Below are 21753 nucleotides of genomic sequence, written 5' to 3' on the forward strand. Positions count from 1 at the left end.
ACCTTCTGCAAACCAAGCGGATGTCCCACCCTCTGAAGCCTCCGAGCATCCAGGACTGGGTTGGGTTGCCCATGGACACATGAAGATGCCTTATACTGAATCAGACCATTGTTGCCCCGACCTGGACGGCCCAGGCTAGCCCGATCCCATCAGATCTCAGAAGCTTAGCAGGGTCAGCCCTGGCTAGTATTTGGAAGGGCGACCTCCAAGAAACACCAGGGCTGCGACTCAGAGGCAGACGGTGGCAAAACCACCTCTGGAACGTCTCTTGCCCGAACAACAAATCTAGCATGCCACCTCGTGATGCATAACGTAGAAGAGCTAGAACTTCTGGCTGCCAGACAGTCTTAGGATCTCCTGGCTATACTACGCATAAGGCCATGTGATGATGATAATCATCATCATCATCAGACCATTGTTTCATGCAGGCCAGTATTGTCTGTTCAGCCTGGTAGTAGCTCTCCAGGGTCTCCACACCATCTTCTACCTGACCCTTTTAACTGGACTTGAACCTGGGATCTTCTGCATGCCAAGCAGATGCTCAGACACTGAGCCACAGCCTCTCTCCTCTGCTAGCTTGTGTCTGCATTAAAGTGGTTAAAGCGCAGGGGCCAGTTCTCACTTGCTGTCGGGGATGGTGGTTTCAGTTAATGCTGGCTTTTTCTCGAACCCTGCATATGCCATAACTCTTTGGGATAATTAAAACTGGGCCTGCCTCTCGTTATGGGCTCGTCGCCGGTGCGCCTGTCCTGCCAGTTGTAAAGTAGGGACGTGTTCAGAAAGGCACTCCCTGGAGGTTCCCCGCCTCCAAGGGATGTGAATATTGACTCTCCGGTGGCCTTTCCTGGTGCCCCCGTCTTCTCCTGCAGGTCGACCTTGCAGTGCATCCGGACCATGGCCTGTGAATACGCTCTCTGCTCGCTCTTTGTCCCGGGAGATCGCCAGGTCATTGTGGGAACCAAGGTGAGTCACTCTCCCTTCCAAAGACCTTGCTGCAAAACCCTCTCTGGTTTGAAGGGTCTTTACCTGGGCAAATTGCCTCACAGCTCTTGCACTGGCACCTCGCTCGTTGCTTTGGAATGTCCCCAGGTAGAGTGTCCCGCACTTGCCACTCACTGCCTAAGCGTTGAACGATAGCTCCCCCAGCCTCCCTCTTTAATACCTTACAAGGTTTTTGTAAGGGTAACAACAAGCTATATCTATGTGATGGGCTTTTCACATTTTTGAAAGTGCTATTCACATGGTTGAGAGCCAGTTTGGTGTAGTGGTTAAGTGCGTGGACTCTAATCTGGGAGAACCGGGTTTGATTCCCCACTCCTCCACTTGCACCTGCTGATGTGACCTTGGGTCAGTCAGTCACAAGCTCTGGCACAGCTGTTCCCGAAAGAGCAGTTTGTGTCAGAGTTCTCTCAGCCCCACTCACCTCACAGGGTGTCTGTTGTGGGGAGGGGAAGGGAAAGGAGTTTGTCAGCCGCTCTGGGACTCCGAGTGAAGGGTGGGGTATAAATCCAATCTCTTCTTCTTCTTTATTCAATCAATCGTTTATTACAATCCAAGATCAGAATCCAAAGGCCATCGACAAAACACAGACACTTTTGACATTAAATTTAAAAATCTCAATGTTTTAAAAACTGAAATATCTGAAAAAAGTATAAAGAGCTGGACTGACATTAATACTGAAGAAGATGTGATAAGATAAGAAATAATCGACAAAAGGCCACAAAGTGTTGAAAAGAGAAGATAGAACAAAAATTTTGAAAATACATAGTTAAGATTTTAAAGATGAGACTATATCAAATAAAATATATAGATTTATAGCCAATCTAGAAGATGACAGGAATTCTTTACTTTTAACTATTTGCAGAAGATATATATAAGAATATAAATCGAAATGTAGAAGATAAATATACTGTATGAGGTCCTTGAATAGTAAATCTAATGATGTATTGAAATCCCCCAATGTGTATGTATGTATGCTTGTTTGTATTGTTTGTCTTATAAAAAATAATTAATTGCATGTCATGGATATTCTGAACAAAAATATACAAAAGCTAGAATAAAATTTGTTAAAGCAAGACTGTATTCTTCTGCCTGATTAAGCATGTCAAGGCACAGAATCTAGCTACCTTAAAGGTAGTTTAATTACAACGATTGGCAAGAAGAAAAGTATAAATTTGGTTGGATCTACCTGGGTAATTGGACATAATTGGAGAAAGATAATGTCAACACACGGGTTCATTAAGAAAGAAGGAATGCTGCGTAAGTGTAGTCCTGTAGATGGTCCTTGAGATGAACGCTTGCCTTATGTTGCTTGCTTTAGTCTGGGAAGCTGCAGCTCTATGACCTGGCTTCGGGGACGTTGCTGGAGGCCCTCGAGGCCCATGACGGAGCTCTCTGGTCCATCTCGCTCTCTTCAGATCAGGTAGGTCCAGCCCACCTTCAGCCATTGTGTTTGGACTGCTCTTTCAGGGGGAAAGTTTGGTCGACTTTTTGGGAGGATGGCCCTCAACATGAGTCTTGGCGCGTTCCATCTGAGGTGTTGGCTGTTGTGCTGATTTATGGTAACCTGCCCCATAGGGTGGTCACGAAGATGCAAAGTTGGGTGGATGAGGTGGGGGTACACGTGCTCTGGATTTTCCGGAAAGGAGCGTCAGCCTAGCCAGGCTTTTAATTTGGCTTTTCAGTCAAGGGTGGGGGGAGGGCCGGCTTAGGGAAGAAAGTTTCTTTTAGTGTGCCAAATAAGTAGCCTGTGAAGGTTCTGTGGAAAGGTGGTCTGTGAGAGAAAAGAGCAGCCTTGAACCCGCTTGGGTACCCTCTCCAGAGAAAGTGCTGCTGTTCAAAGTGCTCTCCTTGTGATGCGTTGCAGACATCTTGTTGATGCTGGTGGGGCATCGTCAAGGACCATTTCTGGTGAGGTACCAGTTGTTGCGGTACCACCAGTTTGGTGTAGTGGTTAGGAGAGCGGACTCTAATCTGGAAGAACTGGGTTTGATGCCCCTCGCCTCCACGTGCAGCTGCTGGTGTGACCTTGGGTCAGTCACAAGTTCTCTCAGAGCTGTTCTGTCAGAGCCCTAACCCACCTAACCTCACAGGGTGTCTCTTGTGGGGAAGGGAAAGGAGATTGTGAGCCCCTCTGAGACTCCTTTGGGTAGTGAAGGGCAGGTTAAATCCAGTCTCTTTTTCTTCTTTAGCCAGGGTTGATGAAGTTCTTAGATGTTAAAGAGCTTAGAGGCATTTCAGGGGTACAGTAACAGTCTAAGACTGGGAAGCCCAGCGTTCCAATTTTGGCTCAGTCATAAACCTTTCCTTTCCCTGTAACTCAGCAGCCTACAAGCCAATACATCAATGTACCTTATCAATAATTTGTAACTGTGTGGATAAATACGGCTAAATCACATGTGCACTTTTAAATCTTGCTTGACAGTAAGATCCCTTTGCTGATTCATGGCAAAACTATCAAAGTTAGACAGTTTAAATATCTTGGTGTTAACGTCGAGTCGTGATGTATCCTGGAATTCCCATATAAATTCTGTCATAAGGAAAACCCAAACAACATTAATCACTCTCCAGAAATTCTTTTATATCAAAAAGTGGTTGACTTATCCCACTTTTGTTAAAGTCATATAAGGCCATCATTCTTCCCAAATTGCTCTGTGCTGCCCCAGTCTGGGTCAGTGGACCACTGGACCCTCTTGATAAGCTCCAGCCATAAATCTTACTGAGTGACATTTGACCGGTCATACGCAGTCTTCAAGATTAAGCTGCCTCACAGGTTGATCACGAAGATGAAAAGTGGTTGGGTGGATACTGTGTGCCAGTTTGGTGTAGTGGTTGAGTGCACGGACTCTAATCTGGGAGAACCGGGTTTGATTCCCCACTCCTCCACTTGCACCTGCTGATGTGACCTTGGGTCAGCCACAAATCTCTCAGAGCTGTTCTCTCAAGAGCAGTTCTCTCAGCCCCACCTCCCTCCCAGGGTGTCTGTTGTGGGGAGGGGAAGGGAAAGGAGTTTGTAAGCCCCTCTGTGAGACTCCTTTGGGTAGTGAAGGGCGGGGTATAAATCCTATCTCTTCTTCCTCTTTTACCTCACAGGGTGTCTGTTGTGGGGAGGGGAAGGGAAAGGAGTTTGTAAGCCACTCTGAGACACCTTTGGGTAGTGAAGGGCAGGGTATAAATCCAATCTCTTCTTCTTCTTCTTCTTTTACCTCACAGGGTGTCTGTTGTGGGGAGGGGAAGAGAAAGGAGTTTGTAAGCCGCTCTGAGACACCTTCGGGTAGTGAAGGGCAGAGTATAAATCCAATCTCTTCTTCTTCTTCTTTTACCTCACAGGGTGTCTGTTGTGGGGAGGGGCAGGGAAAGGAGTTTGTAAGCCACTCTGAGACACCTTTGGGTAGTGAAGGGCGGGGTATAAATCCAGTCTCTTCTTCTTCTGTTCTGTACGCTGTTCTGAGCTATTCAAATGAAGGGCAGGATCAGAATATCGCAATTGCAATAGTGACTGTCCACGTGGTACTTGAATCTCACCTCCCTGATGGGATGACTGTATAGGTGAGAATATAGAACATTCACCATTTTAGCTTTCATTGGAGACCTTTCTTGGCTGGAAATGAATTTAAAACGGCCCGCCCACCCCACAGATTCTGCTGCCGTTTGCCTCCATAGTCCCGTGTGCTTCTGAAGTCAGCAGTGTTTTGGGGGAAGGAGACAGTGGAAGGGGGGGAGCTGCAAAGGGGGCAGGGGAACGGTGACTCCTGCCCTGCGATGGAACCCCAGTCCTTGAGGGAGGGACGTCTTCCACCCAAGAGCTTAAGCACGTTGACGCCTGCCCTTGAGAGGGAAGGTGTTTGAACACCTCTGAAGGGGGGGGGGGTTAACATGCAAAGCAAGTGACCCGGCTTCGCTTCACTCTCAACCTTGTTCTCCTTCAGCGTGGCTTCGTGACGGGCGGCGCAGATAAATGTGTCAAGTTCTGGGAGTTTGAGCTGGTGAAGGACGAGAACACTGTCCAGAAGAGGTGAGGATGCCCGCGTGGCGGGAGAGAGCATGGAAGCAGGGTTCCCACAGCTGTGCAGCCAAACCTGCGATGCGGGGCAGGAGGGGGGTGGTGGTTTTCTCGCATTTGCGATGTCAGAGGTGCACATGACATGCGCTCTTTAATCTTTCCCTTTGCGACAAAATGGGAAAAGGCGTTCTCTTTGGAGCTCTTTGCTGTGCAAAATGAATCTCGCGGATCTCTTAATGGCTGTCCCTTAAGTACTGATTTTAGGGCTCTTTTTGTAGCAGGTACTCATTTGCATATTAGGCCACACACCCCTAATGTAGCCTATCCTCCAAGAGCTTACAGTGGCCCCTGTAAGAAGAGCTCTGTAAGCTCTTGGAGGATTGGCTACATTAGGGGTGTGTCACCTAATATGCAAAGGAGTTCCTGCTACAAAAAGAGCCCTGGTTTACTAGTTTTTATATTTCTCCTGGGGTCCTGTCCTCGCCACTATTTTTTTTCCTACTTGCCTTTGTATTAAACAAATGTTTTTACTGGTGCTCTGCGGAAGCGAAGAGAAGATCATAGGCCATAGAGAGCTCGAATTTCTGAGAATCAGTCCCTTCACGACCCCACTGTCTTTACATAATTATGAACTGCATAGCTTGTTTTCCAAAAACTATGTGTGGTGCTGCCCTACAGTGTTAGTCCGGCTGGTTCCGTATTGTCTGCCAGAACCTGAACCTCATGACACTGAGCTTGAGGCCGCTTTCTTTGTCATTCCTCTTCGAGTTCTCCAGTGACATCCGTAGGCAAGTGGATCTGATGCCCGAATGGGGCCCTTTGCCTGGTGTGCCAACACCCAATGAGGAACACAGCCAGTGAGATTTCCAGAGGCAGGCAGAACTTTATTGCAATAAAGGGGTCCTCGGCAGCAGAAACCCGAGGAAGCCGTTAGCAAGGCATCAGCAGTAACTCTTTATACAGTGCAGGAAACAACTTTTAGACATGCGCAGATGTCTTTTTGATTACATAGCTTAAACTTGCCTTTGTGTCCTACTCTTCATTTGTCAAAATCTGTCCTTGTGGAGTAGGGGATCGAGCGGCTGACTAGGACTCTGGGCAACCAGGCTCGAATCCCCGTTTCTGCCATGGAAGCCCTCTGGGTGACCTTGGGCCAGTCACAAACGCTCAGCCCGGCCTACTTCATAGGGCTGTTGTGGGAAAATAAAGGAGCAGAGAACGATGTTAGAAAAGGTGCTTTGAATCCAAACGGGGGAGAAAAGCAGGACATAGATGAATGCAGACGCGTGCATCGTCTCCGACTGCCAGCCATTGTGTGTTCCCAGCCCCAGAAAGTTCGCTGTGTCTGTATTTTGGGCTTTATATTTCTTAGCCCAGAGCAACAGTTGATAGTGACTGAGGATCCCTGTGCGTGCGGGCCGGAATCCTGATGGGTGTTCAAAACATGCAGAAAAGCGAGAGCTTTTTACAGTTCCGCAGGGCCTGCAAGACGGAGCTCTTCCGCCAGGCCTTCAGTTGAGGGAGCGGGTATCAGATTGTCTGGCCTCCCCACCCCACCCCAAACAAGTTGCTCTTAAGTGTCCGTTGAGGTCTAATTTATTTTAAAGTACTTAGTGGAGCTGTGGTGGCTCAAGTGGTTAAGACGCTGAACTGCAGGCTGTGGAAGGTTGGTAGTTTAGCAGTTCGAGACCCGAGTGTGCCGCATGACAGAGTGAGCTCCCGTCTCTAGTTCCAGCTCCTGCCAACCTAGCAGTTCGAAAGCCAGAAATTGCAAGTAGATAAATAGGTACAACTTCGGTGGGAAGGGAACAGCGTTCCGTGCGCCTTGGTGTTTAGTCATGCCGGCCACATGACCACGGAAACGTCTTCGGACAGCGCTGGCTCTTCGGCTTTGAAACGGAGATGAGCACCGCAACCCTAGAGTCGGACTCGACTGGCTTTCGAGCAAGGGAACCTTTACCTTTACTTAGTGTTGTACTTATTTTATTGTATTTATTGTGTGCATGTTGTCATTTTGTTTTGTATGTTGTGAGCCTGCACTCGGCAGATTATAGTAAGTTGGAACCCACCCTGAGCCTGCCTTGCGGGGAGGGTGGGATACAAATCGAAGGAAGGAAATAAATAAACCTGAAGGAAACCGAATGTGCTTTGCCTTCCTGAAACGACAACACAATTGGTCGGGTGGGAGGAGGGACCAGTTGAGGTCCAGATCGTGCTGGGTTCCATGGCGCGGATAGGGAGGCTGTGGGGAATGGGAGAAGGGTCATGCCGAGGCATCACACAATTTGCATTTGGAAGCGCCTTGCCTAAGACTAAGCAGCGCAGGTCTCCTGAATCACTGCCAGCCTGCAGTGCGATGACAGTGCCATCGGTGTTCCCTTTTCCCCACCCTATAGGCTGTCCGTCAAGCAAACACGCATCTTGCAACTGGATGAAGACGTCCTCTGTGTCCGCTACAGCCCCAACCAGAAACTTCTAGCCGTTGCCTTGCTGGACTGCACCGTGAAGATATTCTACACTGACACACTCAAGGTAGCCAACGTCTGCTTGGGCGCTTGTCATGCAGAGGGTCCCAGGTTCAGTCCTCAGCATCTCCAGTGAGACGTAGGCAGGTAGCAAGCAATGCAAAAGACCCCTACCTGAGAAGAGCTACTGCCAGTTGGAGTAAGATAGTATTGACTGTGGTGAACCAACAGTCTGGTTTTTGCAGCTTCATGTGTTCATGTGCTGAAGAACATAAGAAGAGCCCTGCTGGATCAGACCAGGCGTCCATCTAGTCCAGTATTCTGTTGCACACAGTGGCTAACCAGTTCCTCTGGAGGGCCAACAACAGGGCAGAGAGGCCGAGACCTTGCCCTGATAAGAACTGAGGTTCTCTTCTGAGCCCTGCTGGATCAGACCAGTGAGGGTCCATCTAGTCCAGCCTCCTGTCTCCTGCAGTGGCCAACCAGTTCCTCTGGAGGGCCAACAACAGGGTAGAGAGGCCGAGGCCTTCCCCTGATAAGAACCTCAGATGAGCCCTGCTGGATCAGACCAGTGAGGCTCCATCTAGTCCAGCCTCCTGTCTCCTGCAGTGGCCAACCAGTTCCTCCGGAGGGCCAACAACAGGGCAAAGAGGCCGAGGCCTTCCCCTGATAAGAACCTCAAGAGCCCTGCTGGATCAGACCAGTGAGGGTCCATCTAGTCCAGCCTCCTGTCTCATGCAGGGGCCAGCCAGCTCCTCTGGAGGGCCAACAACAGGGCAGAGAGGCCAAGGCCTTCCCCTGATAAGAACCTCAGATGAGCCCTGCTGGATCAGACCAGTGAGGGTCCATCTAGTCCAGCCTCCTGTCTCATGCAGTGGCCAACCAGTTCCTCTGGAGAGCCAACAACAGGGCAGAGAGGCCAAGGCCTTCCCCTGATAAGAACCTCAGAAGAGCCCTGCAGGATCAGACCAGTGAGGGTCCATCTAGTCCAGCCTCTTGTCTCACGCAGTGGCCAACCAGTTCCTCTGGACGGTCAACAACAGGGCATAGAGGCCCAGGCCTTCCCCTGATGTTGCCTCCTGGCTCTGGGATTCAGAGGTTTGGTGCCTCTGAATGTGGAGGCTCCTCTCAGACACCAAGCCACTGATAATAATAGCCACTGATAACACCTATCCTCCATGAATCTGTCTAATCCCCTCTTAAAGTGGTTTATTCCTGTGGCCATCACTACATCCCCTGGAAGTGAATTCCACGTTTCAATCCTTCTCTGTGGAAAGTAGTATTTCCTTTTGTCCATCTTTAATCTACTGCCCATCAGCTTCACTGGATGTCCTCTAGTTCCTCCCCCCAGAGTCCAAACAGCTGATGGAGCCGGGGGGGGGGGGTCGCCGGCCAGCTCTTGAGTCGAGGCGCATCCTTGTCCTGTCAGCTGCTTGGTGCTGAGGGAGCAGAAGGGGGCGTGTGTGTGAGAGGGTCGGGGCCCCACGACTATTGCCCCCCACCCCCGTTGGCCTCCCTGGGTTAGAGTGCCAGGCTAGAAAGACCCAGGTTCAAGTGCTCAACCACGAATCCCACTGGGTGACCAGTCCACTCATTGTCTGCGTAACCTACCTCATTGGGTTGTCAGATTAAAAAGAGAGGAGAGGAGAATCACTTTAACCGCCCTGAGTTCTCGGAGAAGGGGGGGAGGGGATGCAGGTGCACCTGAAGCATTTGCCGGGTGACGAGTTCCCTGTGAGGAGGATCTGCTCTCTCTCTGTGCGGCCTGAGCCAACCTGGGGGTGACTCGTTCACTCCCTTGGCTCGGCGGCTGTCTCTGGGTGTCAGGGTCCCTCCATTGCTTCACAGCTGTTGCTCTGCAGAGTTTGCAGTAAAGTCTCTGGGTGCCTTCAGTGAATACAACTGAGTTCTGCAATCAGTCCTGTGTGGTGTCTGGAGGGGCGACAGCTCTACGTGGCGGAAGGATTGTGGAAAGACCGTGTGGACTTTCCGTGCTTCTACGCTCCCTCTTTGTATTGAGCTGAAGTTCGTCTCTCTTTCCCCTTGACCTTTTTGTCTTCCAGTTTTTCCTGTCTCTGTATGGACACAAGCTGCCCGTGTTATGCATGGACATCTCCTACGTGAGTATGGCGGGCGTCGCTAGCCGAGTATCATGTTGCGGAGCTCCTCCTGGTCCAGCAGTCGGTGTTACGGGCAGCAAAGCAGATGTTGTGAGGCTAAAGGGTAGGGGAGGAGAATGATGTAGGCCATCTTGGGTCCCTATTGGGGAGAGAGGCAGGAGTATAAATGAAGTAAACCAGTGGTACTCTGGCTGTGACTTGTGGAGACCCTTCTCTGCAGTGGCCATAACAAGAGAGCCGCATGGTTTCTGTGTTCCCTGCTGAACACTCACATTCAGTAGTGCGTGTGTGTGTGTAGCCCTGACTTGGATAGCCCAGGCAAGCCCAACCTCGTCAGATCTCAGAAGCTAAGCAGGGCCGGCTAGTATTTGGCTGGGAGACCTCCAAGGAATACCAGGGTCATGAAGCAGAGGCAGGCAATGGCAAGCCCCCTCTGAAACGTCCCTTGCCTTCAAGCCCCACTAGGGGTAGCCAGAAATCAGCTTGACTGGATGGCAGGAAAAAACACAACAAAATAGTGTGTGTAAAGTGAGAGTCCCTTGGACTGCAAGGAGATCGAATCAGTCAATCCCAAAAGATGCCAATCACAGCTACTGGCGAAACATCAGGTTCTACAATGTCAAGGCCACGGCCACACAACCTGGAAAATCTACAGCAGCTCAGTGGCACAATTGTGCCTTTGAGAACTGTGAATGGGGATGACTGGGGGGGGCCACTGTTCTTAGACAGTTAAGTTTGAAGAGTTAATGAAAAGGAAAAAGTACTTAAATGTCTGACTCAGTTTATATTGTGAAGTGAAGACTTGATGTAATGAAGCTAGTGAGGATCTCCTCTCTTGGGTTTTTAGTCAGTAGCGGGTTTCTATACTTTCTCCCGTATATGTAGTCCCCCTTCCCTTTTTCTGTGATAGTTTTTTAGTTTGAAAAAAATGTAATAAAAAATCCCCTCCGGGGGCTCAAAAAAAAAGAGGGAAAAAAAGAAAATCTACAGCAGCTAATGCACTCTGACTGTGAAAGCCTTCGACAATATAAATCCTAAAGGAAATCAACCCTGACTGTTCCCTGGAAGGCCAGATAATGAAACTGAAGCTCAAATACTTTGGCCACCAAGTGAGAAGGGAGCACTCACTGGAGAAGACCCTGATGCTGGGAAAGACTGAAGGTCAAAGAAGACGGGGACGGCAAAGGGTGAGATGGTTAGACAGTGTCATAGATGCAACGAACATGAAACTGAGCAAACCTCAGAGGATGGCGGAAGACAGGAGGGCCTGGCAGAATCTGGTCCATGGGGTCGCGAAGAGTCGGGCTCAATTGTGCGACTGAACAACAACAAAAGTGTAAAGTGCCCTCAAGCTGCAGCTGACTGACAGCAGCCCCTCGTGGGGTTTTTAAGGCAAGAGACCGAGAGACGTGGTTTGCCATCGCTTTCCTCTGCATGGCAGCCCCGGTCCTTCTCGGTGGTCACCCACCTAAGGATTCACCAGCTGCTGAGATCTGACGAGATCTGGCTGGCTTGGGCCATCCGGGCCTGAACATGCAGTCATATAAACTGTTACGTCTATGACGTTAAGTATGATTTCCCAGGTCCTTGGAACCTCTCACGGGCCTTATTGAGAACGGAAGGCTTTTGAAATGTCAAAAAAGGCAGGGAAGCACAAAAGCCAGCCATTCCCGTCCTCGGCGGCTGGCTCGTTAGCCTGAAGGTTCAGCTGCAAGTTCTCTGCAAAAGCACAGGCTAAATCTGTCATGGCTGCCCATTCAAAGGGGAGGGGTTATGAAGGGGGGGGGGGCACCGGCTTAGTCTTTCTTCTTACTGCTGCTTTTCCGGTGCAAAAATTTACTCTTAACCACCTGGCACCTTTTTTTCATTTCCCAAGCACCCAAGGTAACTCATGAGGAATAGAAATCCATTAAGAGTAACTCAAATGCTGAACGATTGCTACCAGAAACGCAGCTTGCCCTTAACTCCATCTAAGGCTTCAGCACTAGTAACTGAAGACAGATAATTTCTCAGTCTCGTGTTCCCCTTGCTCTTTTGGCATTCCTAAAGGCGTGCTGTTGTTAGCAACGGTCACATTTCAGATAGTAAACGGGAGAATCGGGGTTGGTGTGTTGTGGTTAGGGTATCTAACTAGGATCTGGGGGACCCAGGGTCAAAGGCGCCAGGGAAGCTCGCTGGGTGACCTTGGGCCAGTCACTCTCTCAGTCTTCCCTACCTCGCAGGGCTGTTGTGAAGAGAAAGGCAGGAAGGCGAATGATGTCAGCTGCTTTAGTTACCCACTGGGGACAAAAGCAGGATACGAATGAAGTAAAATAGCACAACCGCATATTGCGGTTCCTCCTCCATTTTTCTGCTGTTTGTTGTGATCTTTTTTAAAAAATGTGCGTGTGTGTGTGTGTGTTTGTGTGCTTGCCTGGAACTCATGGTGACTTCTGGCAGCCCCTAGTGGGGTTTGGACATTTCAGAGAGGTGGCTTGCCATTTGCCTGCCTCTGCATCCCAGCCCTGATATTCCTTGCAGGTCTCCCACCCACGTACTTGCCGGGGTCGGCCCTGCTTCGCTTTGGAGATCCGACGAGACCAGGCTTGCCTGGGCTATCCAGGTCAGGGCCTGTTGTGATCGTGACACTGATTGGGTGTCTCGCTATCATGAACGGCGGAGACTGAGAATGCAGAGCTTTTAGTTCCCTCGGCTCGTTTGTTGACCCTCCCGCAGTGGTGTCCAGAAATGTCCTTACTGGGCTCACGAAAGACATGGGAAGGTTGGCTGTCTGGTTTGGAGAGTGGGGGACTTTCTCCCTCCCATAGAATCATAGAGTCGGAAGGGGCCATACAGGCCATCTAGTCCGACCCCCTGCCCAATGTAGGACCAGCCTAAAGCATCTCTGACAAATATTCGTCCGGCCTCTTCTTGAAAGCTGCCAGTGAAGGGGAGCTCACCACCTCCCTGGGCAGCTGATTCCACCTTTGAACCACTCTGACGGTGAAAAAGTGTTTTCCTGATATCCAGCCGATACCTTTCTGCATGTAGTTTAAACCCGTTGCTTCGGGCCCTCTCCTCTGCTGCCGACTGGAACAGCTCCTTGCCCTCCGCCAAATGACAGCCTTTCAGATATTGAAAGAGAGTAATCATGTCCCCCCTCAATCTCCTCTTCTCCAAGCTAAACATTCCCAAGGCCCCTAGCCTGTCCTCGTAGGGCTAAGTTTCTAGACCCCTGATCATCCTCGTCGCTCTCTTCTGCACCCTGTCTATTTTGCCCACATCCTTCCGGAGTGTTGTCCAGGGTCGGGTCCTGACCTGTTCCAGAAAAGAATGGTGGGGCGGTTTTGACTTGGTCGGTTGCAGTTGGAAGCAAAGGGGCCTCCGTTCTGTCCCTCTGGTATCTTGAGTTTCTTTCTCTCGCTTTGCCGTGTTGCAGGATGGGGCACTGATCGCCACCGGCTCTGCTGACCGAAATGTGAAGATCTGGGGCTTGGATTTTGGTGACTGTCACCGGTCTCTCTTTGCTCACGACGACAGGTAGGCGGGCCTCCGAAAAACGGCTGGCTTAAGTTGGTGTGGGATCTTCCCCTACGGAAATGGTTCTGGGACTACCGAGAAAAGTTGGCCACCCTCTGTGCAGTCCCCAGCCTTTCAACCCACTTCTGAGGGAGAAGCAAGACACCTTCTAGGACCAACCACACTTTGTCAACTCTTGCCCACGCGGCTTCCATGGCAACCATTCCCTCAGGTTGTTCCTTCAGAGCCAGTGTGGTGTAGTGGTTGGGAGCGCGGACTCTAATCTGGGAGAACCGGGTTTGATTCCCCACTCTTCCACGTGCAGCTGCTGGTGTGGCCTTGGGTCAGTTACAAGTTCTCTCAGAGAGCTGTTCTGTCAAGAGCAGTTCCCTAAGAGCTCTCTCAGCCCCAGCATTTTTTTTGGCATGTGTGTGTGTGTAGTGTTAAGTGCCTTCGAAGCCTGACAGAATGAAGATTCCCAGACACTTCCCACAATTAGAAAAGACACCTTTAGACATTTATCTGCTAGTTTGAACTGCGGTGGCTCAAGTGGTTAAGACACTGAACTGCAGGCTGTGGAAGGTCGGTAGTTCAGCAGTTCGAGACCCGAGTGTGCCGCATGATGGAGTGAGCTCCCGTCTCTAGTTCCAGCTCCTGCCAACCTAGCAGTTCGAAAGCAAGAAATTGCAAGTAGACCAACAAAGGTTTACTCAAGGTACGAGCTTTCGTGTGCAAGGCACACTTTATCAAATACGTTAGAATGACAGGCAAGGTTCAAACTTGTAGCCAGAGAATGAACAGCAAACTATCATGTAACATGATGAGGATCAAGATATGCAAAGTGACACTAAATAACAAGTTAAGGTTATAGGGTCAACCATTGTAAAGCAATAAATATGTCAGGTAAAGGTAAAGGTTCCCTTGCTCGAAAGCCAGTCGAGTCCGACTCTAGGGTTGCTGTGCTCATCTCCGTTTCAAAGCCGAAGCGCCAGCGCTGTCCGAAGACGTTTCCGTGGTCATGTGGCCGGCATGACTAAACACCAAGGCGCACGGAACGCTGTTACCTTCCCACCGAAGTGGTACCTATTTATCTACTTGCAATTTCTTGCTTTCGAACTGCTAGGTTGGCAGGAGCTGGAACTAGAGACGCTTACTTCGTCTTGCGGCACCCGGGTCCCAAACTGCTGAACTACCGACCTTCCACAGCCTGCAGTTCAGTGTCTCAACCACTTGAGCCACCCTAGCTCCTACAGCTTTGTAGGGAGGGTATAAACTTCAAGCCCCTTTCCAAACCAGATGAATGACGGCAGCCATCCGGACTTGCCTCTGCCGCCCACGCTCTTGAGAGAGGGGTGCCCATCCAACTAGAGCGCGGGAAGGCTTGTGAGACTCTGTGTCTGATACCTCCAAGGCAGCTGTGGGGTTCTCCAGCCGAGCCCCCAAGCGGCTGCTTGATGTATTGGAGGGGCTCTGCTTGCTCACAGGCACCAGTGGTGCAGCTATAACAGGCCTTTTGGACAAGACCGTTGGCCTCATGTGCCCATGAAGGGGGCAGGGCTTTCCTTTCCTGGGAAAAATGTGTATCAGTGAGCTCTGGAACGGGGCATATATATTTTTTTTAACAAAACCCGTCTGTCTCAGCAGGTTGAATTCCGTACCTGGCTGTCAAAATCTGCATTTCCACTGTATGTGCTTGGAATGCACCCATCCTGCATGGTGCTGGCCCCAAGCAGTGCTTTTTGCAGTGCCCCTTGGGGTTGCACTAATGCAGGGATGGCCAAACTTGCTCAGCTTAAGAGCCAGATCTAATAAACGTCAGATGTTTGAGAGCCACAAGACATGAACAAATAGGACCTGTTGTTATTTTAAAATATGAACATTTGCTTTTTATTCATGTTAAATGAGACTGCCAAAAATAAAAGGGGTAAAAACAGATATTGATAATGATATTTATCTGTCCAATTATATTTATTTGTTTGCTAATGATAATTATTTGTCTAAGAGAGAGAGAGAGAAAGAGAGAGAGCAGTTGAAAGAAAGAATGAAAGAGTTGGAAAGAGAGAGAGAGGGAGACAAAGAAAGCAAATTGATGGGAGGGGGGGGAGAAAACGTCTGCCTCCCCTTCGCTTCCCCAGCTGCCCTGCCAGGAGCCACACAGTTTGGCCACCCCTGCACTAATGGAAGTGTGTTCTCTTTGTCTACCCTTGAGAAGAAGAGGAGGAGGAGACTGGATTTATACTCCTCCCTTCACTCGGAGCCTCAGAGCGGCTTGCAAGCTCCTTTCCCTTCCCCTCCCCATAACAGACACCCTGTGAGGGAGGTGAGGCTGAGAGAGCTCTTTCGAGGACTGCCCTTGAGAGAACAGCTCTGAGAATGCCATGACTGACCCAAGGCCACACCAGCAGCTGCCTGTGGAGGAGTGGGGAATCAAACCCAGCTCTCCCAGATTAAAGTCCACGCTCTTAACCACTGCAACCAAACTTGAGCATTAAGACCCTGTGGCGTGGTTGCGCTTTGGACCTGTATTTACGTGAAACCTGAAACGACACGTCTGGGTACCTTGAGGAAGACCCAGAGGATGCAGAAACGTCCTGAAAAAATATCAGTGGACCAAACGTTCTGTGTCTTCCTCCCCTGCTATGACGGCCGGGAAGAATCGTGTCAAGAGGCCGCAGTGTTTCTTTGGCAATGGTGGCGATCCGAGTCTTCCCCCTTCCGTTTTAACAAAACCCTCATTCTCTCGTTCTTTAGCGTGATGTACCTCCAGTTTGTCCCCAAGTCCCACCTGTTCTTCACGGCAGGGAAGGACCGCAAGATTAAACAGTGGGATGCCGATAAGTTCGAGCACGTCCAGACCCTGGAGGTAAAGCGGCAGTGCGGTGGTCTTTGTGGTCGGGTGACCACGCTTTGTGGGTGGGGGGCGCTCCCCTTCCCTGTCTCTGACTGTCATTCCGTATGTCTGATTTGCAGGGCCACCACCAGGAAGTTTGGTGCTTGGCGCTCAGTCCCAACGGAGACTACGTCGTGTCGTCCTCTCACGATAAGTCGCTGCGTCTCTGGGAAAGGACCAGGGAGCCGCTTGTCCTAGAGGAGGAGAGGGAGATGGTAAGAGCTGCCACCTTTGAGCACAAACGGGATCCACCCTGGGCTTGCTGTCTTCTTAAACTTGAGAGGAACTCAGATTCTAGTCCACCCCCCCTCACCCATCTATGTCTTGTAGGTCCGTGTACTTTTGAAAACCCCTTGTTTGTTTGCCTCGTAGTTCCGCGAAGTCTTCCATTGATGTTTCATAGCAAACTGTCTTATCTGGAGCTGGCTATGTACAGGGGCCAGCTGTTGGGTATACTGGGGGTATCCCTTTAGAAAAAATAAAGCAGCTATACATCCTACCAGTGACAAACAAGCTAACTGGTGCAAAGGGATGCTCTTAATGTTTAGGGCCTTCAGGCTTCCTGGTTGAACTTGTTTAAATTCCTAGTTGAACTTGTTTAAATAAGGACATTAAGAATTAAGATTACTGGATCAGACCAGTAGTCCATCTAGGCCAGCATCCGATTTCATCCAGAGGCCAACCAGTTGCTCTGGAGCGCCAACGACCAGGGCATATGGAGGCTGAGGCCTTCCCCTGATGTTGCCTCCTGAGAGGTTGATTGCCTCAGGACTGGGTGGTGTTCTTCAGTCACCAGGGCAGCCTTTGATGGACCTCTCCTCCAGTCATCTGTCTAACCCTCTTTTAAAGCCACCTCTTCAGAAATCTTAGAAACTGATGAGGGAAATGCTAGTCGGCTCTTTCGACATCCAAGTCCCACGATATCACAGACTCGTAGCAGTCAGCTTTCTAAGTTACACAGTCCTTTTCTTTGTAGGGATTTCTTTGTGTGGTAGTCTTTTGATCCATAAGTTATACATGGTGTCATGCTCGTGAGGCAGTCTTTCAGCAGGTCCAGGCGCTGCCAACCCAAATGCCTTGATTTTTAGTCTCAACGAGACTGCTGACTTGAAATCATTCGGGGGTTCTGTCAGTTTTAAGGCCTTGGCAGTGATACCCTTTGCTTTGTATTGTGTGGAATGACAGACTGAGGTGATTAAAAAATTAAAAATTTCTGACAAGAACAGCAGAAACAAACCAAGCCCAGCCGCAGCCTTAGCCATTCAGTCACATGCCTTGCTTGAATGAGGAAGGTTGTTAGCCAATTTCTTAAGCTTGGTGAGTTGCTCGCCACAGGTAGAGACTGTGGCCGCCACAGGCCGGATCCTGTTCCTCAACACCACAGGCCCGGGCCGTAGCTACGATGGGGCTATTCAGGGCTCCGCCCTCTTTCTTAAAGCCACAGCCCCGCAGGATTTTCTCCCCAAAAAGTTTTTCCCCAACATTGTCTTAAGTTTTTTTTAAAGGCGCGCGCTCCTGCACTGCGCCAACAACAAACCCTGGCCCACTGCCGCTTCCTGCCCTTTGCTGAGAAGGCTCCTTTTTGCCGCCTGCCTGCCTGCCGTCACCTTCTCTCTCTTGCCTTGCCGTCCCTCCCGCCAGCGCCATTGCACAGAGCCATCAGAGCTGGCCAGGGAAAACACCCCCGTCCGAGGCTGCCCTGCGCCGCTTTGGCAGGTTCAGAAGTTGGGTTTAGACAGCCACTGGGTCGTGAGCAATTCGGTTGGGAAGGGGAGGAGAACCAGATCTGCCGCATGTAATTCAGTTACAACCCTGGGCCCGGAGGGGGGGGGGGGCTTTAGAGCGAGTGGGGAAATTGCTTCCAAATGAATTTAAGTTTAAGCCCCCTTTAAACATTTAAAAGGAGCTGCGGTGGCTCAAGTGGTTAAGACGCTGAACTGCAGGCTGCGGAAGGTCAGTAGTTCAGCAGTTCGAGACCCAGGTGCCGCAAGACGGAGTGAGCTCCCGTCTCTAGTTCTAGCTCCTGCCAACCTAGTAGTTCGAAAGCAAGAAATTGCAAGTAGATAAATAGGTACCACTTCGGTGGGAAGGTAACAGCGTTCCCTGCGCCTTGGTGTTTAGTCATGCCGGCCACATGACCACGGAAACGTCTTCGGACAGCGCTGGCTCTTCGGCTTTGAAACAGAGATGAGCACCCCAACCCTAGAGTCGGACTCGACTGGCTTTCGAGCAAGGGAACCTTTACCTTTAAACATTTAAACCCCCCCCCCCCAATCCTAGCTACAGGCCTGCACAGGTCTCTCCTGCATAGGTGGGAGCACCAAAGGATTCACCCAAAGATCTCTGAGCTTGTGGGGAGGGGAGATGTTCCGGGGAACGTGTCCTTGTGGGTGTTCTGAACCTGGAGGAGCCGCCTCTCGGACTGGACCTGCCTGATGCTTACAGGCTGTCTTGTTTTTGTCTGCAGCAAAGGGAAGCGGAGTATGAAGACAGCGTCGCTAAGGAAGACCAGCCCGTGGTAAGTGAGGCCGACTGGAACGTCGGTGCGTCGTCTTGCTTGCAAACTCAGGGGATCGATACAGACCAGAAGTTCCCTGGAGTCAGCAGGTTTTCCTGGGCACCTGGAAGTGCAGTTCTCGGGTCTGGGAAGCTAAGACTTGCCCACTGCCTTTGGGAGACGGCAGGCATCCCGGGGTGCGCCTCCTCGCCTGTGTTCCTCCTACACATCTGGATTGCTTGTTTTGAACGGGAGTCTTAGTTCCGTGTTGGAAGCCACTCCGAAGCTGCAGTGGTGCCCGAGTTGATCGATGGCCCCGTTTTAAAAAAACGGCTTTCACGTAAGCAAATTTGGGCTGTTTGCGGACGCTTTCCAGACTCCAGAAGCGGGCCTGGTGCCCAGATGCTGACCCTGCTCTGAGATGGTGGCAGCCGACATGCAGTCCACGAGCTCCCTTCCCTGCCAAGAGTCAGGCTAACACGAAACTCCTCTTGCCTTAGCTACCCCGTCTTCTCCGGACTTTTAAACTTCTTATCTCTATGGCGTCTGAGCCTGCAAACGAAACATTAATTTTATTCCTCCCCGAATCAACAGTGCAGTGGGCTCATCCGTATCGCCAGGAGGGGTCTCGCCCCAGACTGGAACGGTCCCCGATGAGAGGCTTTCTCACAGTGTCCCCCTCTCCCTCGGGATGCCCGCCCCTAAATGGCCTTGTCATTGAATCCAACACAGGGACAGCCAAATAAATCAATGAAACCGGTAACGGAACGATACAAAAGTTAGTGCTTCAGATCGTTTGGAAGTGTCAAAGTCCAAGCGCTTCATTTACTCCAGTGGATCCATGAAGCCAGCACGCAAATCAGGAAATGAAACCGTTAAAATCCATCGGTCGTTACAGCCAGTGATAGACTCTCAGCTGCGTCTTGGCACATTGCAGTTCTCTGTGTGTGCATGCTCACATGTGTGTGTATGTATGTAACGGGAAAAGCAGCCAGGAAGCAAAGTGAAAGGATGTATGTTTTTCATGGGCCAGCGGTGCTCTTCTGCCGTTTAGAGTGGTCACGCTGGGCAGTCTGTATTCAAGAGATTACAGGGAGGCCAGTGAAACTTTAAAAAAATGAAAAGAGAAACCAAAGAGGGGGAGTGTGTCAGCCACCCTGGGACTGTCAGTCACAGGTTGCCAGAGGTTAGCAAAAATTCTAAATGGGTGTGGCTCCAGCATGAGTCTGCTGAGTCGCAATTCATATACAGATTGGACACTGCCGAGCATGGGGGCTTATTAAGGATGGGGAGTGGCTCCATCTTACATTGCTAGCGCATCATCATCTTTGCAAGTAGAACCATTTATTTCTGTGATTCTCCCAGGGGTCGTGGCGGGTAACAAGAACGCCATAAGACGACATTACGCCGTTTATGACAACCAGCGTCAGAAGCCAATCTGAAAACACCTTATGCTCCTGTGCCAGGAGGCTGTTCCCCCTCTGCCCACGCTCTGACTGCCCCCAAAAGTTCCCTGGAAACATTGCAGTGTAGCCTCACTTGCAACACCAGGAGCCGAGGATCCCTCCTGACCTGTTTTGGGAGGCTGCCGCCAAGGCGTGGGGCAGCCACTGAAAAAGAAGAAGAAGAAGAGATTGGATTTATACCCTGTCCTTCACTTGGAGTCTCAGAGCAGCTCACAAACTCCTTTCCCTTCCCCTCCCCACAACAGACACCCTGTGAGGTGGGCGGGGCTGAGAGAGCTCTGACACAAACTGCTCTTTTTCAAGGACAGCTGTGCCACAGCTTGTGACTGACCCAAGGTCACATCAGCAGCTGCAAGTGGAGGAGTGGGGAATCAAATCCGGTTCTCCCAGATTAGAGTCCGCACACTTAACCACTGCACCAAACAGGCTCCAGCCCGATGCTCCCTCTAAGCTGTGGAGTCTTGTGAGCAAGAATTCTACTTTGTGAGCTACCGGCATTAAAGTTGTGAGCGAGCGATTGGGCGACTGCATAAATTAGTTTGCTCTGGAGCCCTGCTTCCTGAGCAAAGACCAAAATCTGTCAGCCGGAGGCTAAAAAACTGTGAGCTAGCTCACACCAACTCAGCTTAGAAGGAACACCGGCCCCGACCATGATGCTGCCGCCGGAGACCCGTGCTTCACAGGAGTTTGCTCAGAAACCTTTCCTCTGCTCCTTTCAGGTGGCTGGCGAAACGCAGGGCGAGGCTGGCTTGGCTGGGAAGAAGACCATTGAAACCGTCAAGGGGGTAAGTGTGACGCATCCGGGCAGAATCCTTCCTAAGGAGTAGAGCTCTTTCTCAGGAAGTGCCTTGCTGATGTGGGGCCTGCTCCGGACCGTGAGAACTAGGCCACTTCCCCTTAACCAGGCTTTGAGGTCATCCTAATCCAGAGAGATCAGCTCTTTGCCCAGACTGTGTTTGCTGCACTGGGGCCTCCTGGAGGCAAACTGTGCTTCCGATAGCTAGGAAGAGAAAGGCTTTGGTACTTCTGCATTTTGCCTAAATTGGTGTTCCCGGGGAATTTATATTTATTTATTTATTTAATAGATTTTTATCCCGCCCTCCCCAGATGGGCTCAGGGCGGCTTCCAACAGCAGCAAATGCCATAACAAACAGTTAAAACAGTATAAAACAATCAATAAATAAAGTGCGGTGCTCTAGATACTAACTTATCTCTCCAAGATGGGATCCTTTTATCAACCTAGCCTGACAACATAAGTTCTTGGTCACCTAGGCGTCTTCCCAGGGCCGGTTCACTTATAGATCTAATCCACTGTCATAGATGGCAACTCGGTGGTTCAGTGTCTATTTTCCGTAGCCTCTCATCCAGAAGCAGAGACTGTGGCTTCGGTGGATCTCCAGAAGGAGGTGGGGATTGGCTGCGGGTATGCCAGGCCTGTCTTTTGGAGCTGAGGCCTTTGCAGAAACCGGTGTGAGAAGTGCCTGCCGAATTCTTGTAGCCGGTGCAGGAATGGCAGGGTTTTCCTCACCTGCCTGGTGGCAGTTCTTCAAGCCAGAGCTGGTGGTTTTGCAGAAAAAGCCTTTAAAACACAGGCTGTTCTCAGTGCTGACTGGCGAGCAAAGATGCTGTATTTTGTGTACCAAACACTTCATTTTTTTTTTTTAAATAATTTTTATTTTGAACTTTTTGAGAGAATACAGAATTAAAAAAGGGGTAAAGGGAAAGAATAAAATAAAAATTACCAAAACATAGTATAAAGGGCATTTCTAAGTTGCAAATATAAAGGACAGTCCTTGATTCAGATACTTGAATTTT

General features: G+C 50.3%; 1 protein-coding gene across 1 annotated transcript in view; it reads left to right on the plus strand.

The window, feature by feature from the left end:
• Positions 1-21753, plus strand: part of WDR3 (WD repeat domain 3) — a 53160-nt gene that overhangs the window by 21719 nt on the left and 9688 nt on the right. Inside the window, exons 12-21 of the mRNA XM_015412900.1 lie at positions 870-963; positions 2321-2422; positions 4929-5014; positions 7399-7534; positions 9531-9587; positions 13006-13106; positions 15837-15948; positions 16056-16190; positions 18443-18493; positions 20658-20723. Of these exons, the coding sequence (XP_015268386.1) occupies positions 870-963; positions 2321-2422; positions 4929-5014; positions 7399-7534; positions 9531-9587; positions 13006-13106; positions 15837-15948; positions 16056-16190; positions 18443-18493; positions 20658-20723 (940 nt within the window). The remainder of the gene's footprint in view (positions 1-869; positions 964-2320; positions 2423-4928; positions 5015-7398; positions 7535-9530; positions 9588-13005; positions 13107-15836; positions 15949-16055; positions 16191-18442; positions 18494-20657; positions 20724-21753) is intronic.

Source organism: Gekko japonicus, unplaced genomic scaffold (assembly GCF_001447785.1).
Source record: "Gekko japonicus isolate JY-2015 unplaced genomic scaffold, Gekko_japonicus_V1.1 scaffold1488, whole genome shotgun sequence".
NCBI classification, from domain to species: Eukaryota; Metazoa; Chordata; class Lepidosauria; order Squamata; family Gekkonidae; genus Gekko; species Gekko japonicus.